The sequence below is a fragment of the Doryrhamphus excisus genome, chromosome 3, assembly GCF_030265055.1.
Source record: "Doryrhamphus excisus isolate RoL2022-K1 chromosome 3, RoL_Dexc_1.0, whole genome shotgun sequence".
In the NCBI taxonomy this organism is placed as follows: domain Eukaryota; kingdom Metazoa; phylum Chordata; class Actinopteri; order Syngnathiformes; family Syngnathidae; genus Doryrhamphus; species Doryrhamphus excisus.
Window position 1 is genome coordinate 2,317,074 of NC_080468.1, and position 8,713 is coordinate 2,325,786.

An 8,713-nucleotide genomic window follows, 5' to 3' on the forward strand; every position below is an offset into this window, starting at 1 on the left:
TGTTACAATCACCGTTCTTGGGAAATCACATCTATTTTTTGTAAAAGAGAATAAGTGCTACTGGAAATAAATTGATGTCGAGGTTTTGGAGACCAGAGAGTCACGGTTTGAATCCCATTGTGGACCAAAAAAAATTGCAACTTGTCACTAATTTTTTTTATGACATTTTGTGCTCCATTGCACATTCAACAGTGCAGAGGACCACTGTTAGTGACTGCGGTACACCATGAGCAAATATAGAGGGCCACAAAGCTTCTTAGGACAGAGCCCGCTTACGATTCCCTTTCCGTGCACAGCATCCTTGAATAGACCACACAAAGATACTTAAGATAAAATCCCTCCCTGGTATTTAATTCTGAATGAGTAATTACTGGGTGTGTCAGTGTGTCTTAGGTTTGCAGGTAGGTTGGGTGAAGGAGCTCATTTATTCACTGGCTTTAGGGAGTCCTGCACCCTGACACCCTTACATCCTCAGACACACTGCACCAGTTGCAAGAGGGCTTCCCCGGGGAGCCGCTGAAGAACCCAGTCACATAAGGAGGGGGTCCAACTACAAACAGCTGCCAAGATGTGTGACATTGGGGGACTCGATAACCTGGTAGCCAACACGGCCTACCTCAAAGCCCAGGGCGGTGACGACAAGGAGATGAAAAAGCGCCGTCGCAGCTTGTCTCTACCCAAGCAGGAGCAATGTGCTGAGGTGCGAGCCTCCCTGGACAAGGACTTTACATCAATCTGTGAAAAGCAGCCAATTGGCAAAAAGTTTTTCCGTCAATTCCTGGCGGATAACGCCGCGTATAAGCTCGCTGCCGATTTCTTGGATGAGCTGTACGACTGGGATCTGGAAGAAGGTGCCGCAAAAGACAAGTTGCGTCAGAACATCATCAACAAGTACTGCAAGGCTGACTCCAAGAACTTCTTGTCCTTTCTCACTGGGGAGGCCGCTGACAAATGCAAGGCTGTGACAGATGCCAACTTCAGCGAGGTGATGAAAGGCAAAGTCCAAGAGGGTGTGAGAGAATATCTCAAAGGGAAACCCTTCACAGATTACCAGACCAGTCAGTTCTTTGATAAATTTCTCCAGTGGAAAGAGTATGAGAAACAGCCCATCAACGACAAGTACTTCTATGAGTTCAGAACCCTGGGAAAGGGTGGCTTTGGGGAGGTAAGACTATGCTCCTTGCATAAAACAATCAACAGACTAAAAGAAAATTCTTGTAACGGCAATGATGATCTTATTTAGTACATAATGAGTCATAGTTTGCAGAATAAATTATACAGGATCAAGACGTGAGCCTAGGAGAACTCCTTTACAGATTTAATGATTTTATTTTATGAATACAGATAAACGCAATTACACATCAGAAAAGAGTAGATATTGAAGCTGTGTGCCTTTGAAGAAGTTTCCCCGATTGAAATGATTGATTGTGATTATGTAACCGGGTCAAAATTTAACCCCGTGCAATAAAGATGCTCCAAAATGAAAACAAAATGAACAGTGAAGCTCTTGGCAGTACACCAGAGTGTACTACTAAGAATAAAGCTGGGGTCAAAATACTGACCGATATAGAGAAAGGTGAGCGCTAAAAAGACTACACAGATCTCTCATAAGCAGTAAACATTGCTTTGACTCAATCCAGTCCCAGTTTTAGTGTAGTTGATAACACCACATCCCTTATGGGACGATTTGTCAAAAGGGGGCCCTTACATCTACGTTCATTTTCGTCTTTATATTTAATGATTTGTGCAGGTGTGGCAATCATGTCTTCACATCGAGTCTCACATCCAGCATTGATTTTTTTTTTTTTTTTTTGCAGGTATGTGCCGTGCAGGTGAAAAACACAGGCCAGATGTACGCCTGTAAGAAATTGTGTAAAAAGCGACTGAAGAAGAAAGGTGGTGAGAAGATGGCGCTTTTGGAGAAAAAGATCTTGGAGAAGGTCAACAGTCTGTTTCTGGTCAACTTGGCCTACGCCTATGACAGCAAGACCCACCTGTGCCTTGTCATGACCCTGATGAATGGCGGAGACCTCAAGTACCACATCTACAACATGGGCTATGACGGCAAGGGCGTGGACAAGGGCATTGAGATGAAGCGCATCGTCCATTACACAGCCCAAATCACAACTGGTATTCTGCACCTGCATGAGATGAACATCATTTATCGAGACATGAAACCTGAGAATGTGCTGCTGGACAGCCAAGGGCAGTGTCGACTTTCAGATTTGGGTCTGGCCATAGAGCTTGCCCCAGGCAAGACCGTCACCCAGATGGTGAGTAGATCCACTCGTAACGTTGACACGGAACATCTGCTCTCGTTTGCTTATTGGGCTTGCACCCGTCCAGTCTTGAGACACGACACCAAACTACTGGTTGCTGGTGACACAGCACCAGTGCTCAGATATCATCAGCTAAGGAAGGTGATTGATCATCACCTAAACGCTACCCACATTTTGGGCAGGCTGTCAATCTCGGTGGGCTTTTCGCCTTAAATCTGGATTACCAGGAATGCTTAAAGATCTGTGCTGTGAGTGTCTGTATATGATGTAATGCATTTGATCCTGAAGGTCCATTACCTTTTAAAATAACTTCAACAGCACGAGACATCTGAACCACTTGTTGAAGCTATCTTTGACTTGATCTTTTATTAATCTGTCATCAAAATATGACAGATCAAATCAACATTTCTCATGTTGTTGTCTCCTAACAGTTTTGTGTGACCTACAAAACTACTTGTGACCTGACATGATTGAAAAAGGAGAGGACTTTTGAAACAGGGTATCTTAGGTCTTACTTGCTGTAGGAAGGAGTAAGCTCTCAGCTCTATGAACGTCGCAGTAATCTCATTATCCAGTACTGTGATGCTCCTCAGCCAGCTAAATTGACTGTACTAACCTCCTATGGCAAGGCTGGCTTTGGGCCCCTAATCCTCTTAACGGGCATTATACAAGTCTGTCCCTGATCAGATTGACAGAAAAATAATAGTAGAAATTTGCAAGCAATGTGGCTATGTGCTGAGACAGGGTAGCTTCCCTAAAAAAAACTCTTGTTCCTTTATTACTTGCTTCTGTTGATTGTAGAGTTGCACTGACTATAAGCAGACTCACATCAGACACAAAAAAAAACCTTCTAGGATATGTTGATATTATTATGCTACGTTACACTATACATATATATGATGGGACACTGAGAACTGTGTTGTAGTGTTATATGTCCCTGCTCACAGTGACAGTATCTTCTGTCAGTGTGTAGACACACATGACTCTTGACAGGTAGTAGGCTTAGCATTAGGATTAAGCTCCAGGTTGAAGACTGCAGGTCAGGTCATGCAGTGAGAAAGGAGGAGCGTACTGATAGAGTTGGCACAGGTGCTAGCAGAGAGTAACCAACACTGTTGCCATCTCCCCAGTAAGAAAAGTAGCTATTGGCGGACTTAGAAGTCGCTAGATGATGTCATTTACTAATTTGCATATGATGCTGTAATAAGCAAATTTGAATATTTTATCTTGACCATCGCCTCTTGCAGTTATAAACACGCCACTCCATGCTTCCCTTCCCCTCTATGCCCATTTGTCAGGATGGACATGCATTATTTTCCCCGTAAACTAATCCGTGAACTTCAATCCAAGAAATGGCCAATTTCGCTATGAATATGGCCGGTCAAAGGGACATTTTTCATTTGTTTTGCGGATTTTGGGACCCTCAAAAGGGTGGAATATATTGTAGAATGAACAATCTTTCTGTGAACTTCAATTAGACTCAGGAAGAGGTCAACATGACCTGATGACTGTGTAAGAATCGCTTACGTAAGATGTTTTCCAAATTCTCCAATGTCCTGCCAAGTAAAGGAGAGAAGGACAAAGTTGTGGTAATCCAAGTCATGGTTATTGTTTAGAACCCTATTTAATCGTAACTCAATAAACAACAGTGACATCTACTGGTTTTGCTTCTCCACAGTCAATGACACAGTATTACGCCTCACGCACATCTAATTTATGGATGTGTGGACAGTTCTCTGACAGTTCTCTGAGAATGATGCCCTGGGCAGACTGTCACTGAGTGAAAAGCTCCAATATGCCCTAAGTGTGCTGCGGAAGCTGACTGCGCACTGATGGCTGCTTTGGGGCGGGATGGACCTCTCGGCAGCACCCTCTGCTGCTCAATGCTTTCACTTTTAAGTCCCCAAATACCAGAAAACTCTCCAACGACGGCAGAAAAAGTTGCCAGATTTAGTGAACCAACCAAGTTGCCATTGATAACTAAGCAAAGGGTTGAAGTTGCAGAGATGTAGAAATGTACAAATCTCTTATGTTCATTTTTTGTGACTTGAAGACTTTTGTGACCAGTTCCTTATTCAATACCCTACCTCCCTTCCTCAGGCTGGCACTGGAGCATACATGGCTCCGGAGCTCCTGAACAAAACTCCGTATAGGACATCGGTGGACTGGTGGGCGCTGGGCTGCAGCATCTATGAGATGGTGGCTGGCTACACGCCTTTCAAAGGCCCCGATAGCAAGAAGGAGAAGGTGGAGAAGGAGGAGGTGCAGCGTCGTATTCTCAGCGAGGAACCCAAGTGGGAGCACAGATGTTTCGATGCAAACACTAAGGACATCATCCAGCAGTTCCTCAAAAAGAAAATTGAGGAGCGTCTGGGCATGACGTAAGAAGTTCTTTCATTCTTCATTCGAGTCTAGTGAAATTGACAATAAACTTAATTGAATTTGTTTCTCAAGGAATAACTTGGAAGATCCCAGAAATCACCCATGGTTCAAGAGCATCAACTTCCCGCGTCTGGAGGCCGGGCTGGTGCCGCCTCCGTGGGTTCCAAAGCCCAATGTTGTCTACGCCAAGGACACGGGTGACATTGCAGAGTTCTCTGAAATCAAAGGCATTGAATTTGACAGCAAGGATGACATGTTCTTCAAGGAGTTTAGCACAGGTGCCGTGCCGATTCCTTGGCAGCAGGAGATGATGGAAACGGGACTGTTTGATGAGCTCAACGATCCCAACAGGAAAGAAGGAGGCGGGGATGGGGAGGCCGAGGCAAAATCTGGCACGTGTATATTGCTGTGAGAGGACTCCTCATATAACTTTTTGTCAACCACATGCACACTTACCAACGTTCTAAAAGATGGTGGACACTTTAAGGGTGAGCTCCTCTGGTCCTGAGACAAAGGAAGGAGGGTTAAATGCTGTTTGTGCTGCATCAGTTTTATTGCTAATATTATGTATCGTGTCAACTTGCATGCACGTTGACCAGGAATGTCAGCTCTGCGTCTTTACATCATCAGCACGTTAGGGTTAGTCGAAGGCTTTTGTGCCACAAATACTAAATTCTAGTTTGTGAAGGAAGTGTAAGGTGCATTGACTAGAGGTAAGATGTGGATCAATTCTCTAGCAGATTATATGAATCTTGCCATCATAAGGTAACACTTTTTCACTACATGTGGCACGTGTCGTATAGTTTATCCTAAAGCTCATTGTCGGACTGCAGGCTTACAACTTTCATTTCATGAGTGTAAATATTGTACATATAAAAAAAACAATAACAGTACATCCATATAGTATGTAGAGTTTAAAACCGCAGGTATAGTTGAAGAAGACCTCTTTGTTGAGCCCATCTGAGGTTGTTGCTATGAGGCGTATCAACCAATAGCGATGTATGGACTCTTAATTCCCTAAAGATGGGAGTGTGAGTCATGAATTCCTGTAATGGAATGTTCAGTTTCTCCCGCCACACCATCCAAGCAGTATGTGACTAACCAAAACCAGATACGGAGGAGACATCTGCACACTGTGCTATTCAAAGAGTACTAAATACAATTTAATTGTACAAAAAGAACAAGGTACTAGACAAAGTATATAATTGCTACAATTTGAAAGTGGCTTTGGACCGTATTATTTTAAAAAAGGACAACCCATTACTTTTTGGATCAGATTCTACTAAATTCTCTTGAGAACACGCAGTTATGTTTCAGGGGAGTAGAATTGTGCTAATGCTATGTTTTTCTCCGGATAATTATTTGCTAAAGTTTTGGACATTCCCAGATCTTTAGAGAGAGTTTTTACAGCTACTGTTAAAAAGATGACTTTAGTACTTTGTAAATACAACACGAGATAAGCTTTGACATGCAACATAGAAGTATCTAAGTGTAAGGCTGAAATTTCATTGCATTCTTTGAATAAAGGGAAATATATCTGTCTTTTAAAATGTGTCTTTTCTGTCTGTCAGCAGAGACCAACTTGCTGTAGAGAACTGCGAGGTAAAAGATTATATCCAGTGAGGGATTGCTGACTACACCCAGGCTGTGCTCCAGGCCTGCACTAACTGGGAAGTTCAACTCTTAGCTGTTAAACGGATAACCAGTGTTATCCTTTCACCTTCTCTGCTTAAATCATCCTCAAATCCCTTAAGAGTCTGAAGCATCCTGATGCACCTGCCAGTATGCTGGTCAGTGCAGAGAGAATAACGTTGGACTGATGGATTGCAATGCTTATTAGTGTGTTACAGTGCCATCGAAATGAAAGTAACAGTTCCAAGGGTAAAACTGACCTTCTGAAAAAGTCTTTGTGCCTCTATAACCGCTTGATTGGACAGACTCAAAGATAGTTGGAGCTTAGGAGACACTTAAACCCTCAGAGATTATCCCTCGGTCACACAGAACTGCATGAGCAACAGTGAGAGATTGATGGCTGGATGTAAAAAGAGGAAAGACGGTTGGCTTTTCGAAACATTTTGGTGTGAATAAGTTAAGCCAGGGGTGGGCAAACTTTTTGACTTGCGGGCCGCATTGATTTAACAAAACAGGGGGGGGGGGGGGGGGCAGACTATATATTTTACACGTAACAGTCCACCTGGTATTATTGTATCGGTAAAAGAGTCATGCAATCTGCTATTATTATTTATTATTTTATATTTATATTTAAATATTTTATATTTAAATATTTTTATTTTAATATTTTATATTGAAATATTTTATATTTAAATATTTTAAAATTTATTGTTATTATTATTATTATCATCATTATGCTTGTGTCCCTTTTTTCAGGAGCACTTTGTAAACAACAGACCACATCAAATAACAAAATGGATAAAACCATCAAAAGGTTGGCTCAGGCCATGATGCCAGTTCGTATGTTGAGTTTAAATGAAATACTTTGGAAAGAACGGACGGGCCGTATTCAAACACTTGGCGGGCCGGATGTGGCCCCCGGGCCGTAGTTTGCCCACCCCTTGGTACAATGGACTCAAACACACACAGATTTTTGGCACATATGCGCCGATACACACAAACACAATTAACACAGACACATTGATAATGGGTACACACGCACGTTAAAAGGTCGTGTACACACGCCGACAACAGGCACATACACGCAAATGAACACGCACACACATCTATAATATTCACACGGACCAACATTCACACAGGAGTAGTAGTTTTCTTGACGTGCGACAAAATAATTCGGTGCGCCCGGAAGTTCAGCGTAACCGGAAAACACGACACTACAGCTACTTCTGATTTTGCCGCTTCAAAATAATGTTCTTAATTTTATACATATTTATAGGCTTTGCTATAAAAAAACTTCGTACCTGAGAGACATCATTATCATCAAATCATTAGTTTGCGTACATTTACAATCCATAACAACAAACCACCTCGCTTACTTGCTAAATTGAGTTTTAGCATGTTTAGCATGAGTGTATTTTATTCTGAAACTTACAACTCAGTTTCAGGTGCTTTCCGGTTACAATGAAACGGACGGACGCACACACACACGCATGCACACGCGCACGCTGAATAACCCAAGTTTAAACAGACCGATAAAACTACTACTCCTGTGTGAATGTTGGTCCGTGTGAATATTATATCTGTGTGTGCGTGTTTATTTGCGTGTATGTGCCTGTTGTCGGTGTGTGTACACAGTTTTTTTACGTGCGTGTGTACCCATTATCAGTATGTGTGTGTGAATTGTGTTTGTGTGTACAGATTTTTGATGTGTTTTGCCATGTTTCGGGGCATATTTGCCAAAAATCAATGTGTTACTGCCATAGTATGCCTACCTCTCGCTCCAAATCAGTTTGAACGGATGGATGACTTCAACTCCCTCTTGTGGCAGAAAACGAGTAATGCACTGGCAGCACAGCAAACGTATGTATGATTAAATGTCATGTCAGACAGTCACAATGTTTTTTCACATGCGAGCGAACCCCACATGTGACAATAACTCCAAGGGATTGCGTAGAGCCATAGTGGTAAAAATCAAAGTGGTGTCTCAGACCTGGTAAGGAGGCTAGATGTCACGGGAAGGTATGCTCACATCTGTGGATGATCCTCAAGCCAAGATCAATAATGTGATCAGATTTGCCAACGACACATTACATTTTCTCCGAAATCCATGCAAATGTTTAAGTGCAAGACAAGAGTTGTGCAGACAGAAGGCTGACAGCAATTCCACCCCCCCCCCCCCATCCAACTTACTATCATGTTTGCAAGAGCCGAGAGAACAGCACTTCCCCCCGGGAACAGCAAGTGGTCCATGTGGGGAAGCCTATGGAGACTGTAGAAACCATTCCGGCCAGACCTGATCATGTGATCAGAGCAACGCAAGACTATCACGCTGATGGAAACATTCCCAAGTATGCAGAAAATCAAAAGAATAAGAGCTTGGCTAACTGTTAGCTTCACTGCTGACCAACTGTGTTGAGGTA

The 8,713-nt window shown here is 42.7% G+C and overlaps 1 protein-coding gene across 1 annotated transcript; it reads left to right on the forward strand.

The window, feature by feature from the left end:
* The first annotated feature begins 358 nt into the window (after positions 1-358).
* On the forward strand, positions 359-6,751 carry LOC131126343 (rhodopsin kinase grk7a-like). Its single transcript, XM_058068781.1, has 4 exons — positions 359-1,165; positions 1,818-2,273; positions 4,380-4,660; positions 4,734-6,751. The coding sequence occupies exons 1-4, from the start codon at positions 569-571 to the stop codon at positions 5,071-5,073; spliced, it is 1,674 nt and encodes a 557-aa protein (XP_057924764.1). The 5' UTR covers positions 359-568; the 3' UTR covers positions 5,074-6,751.
* Positions 6,752-8,713: the final 1,962 nt, after the last annotated feature.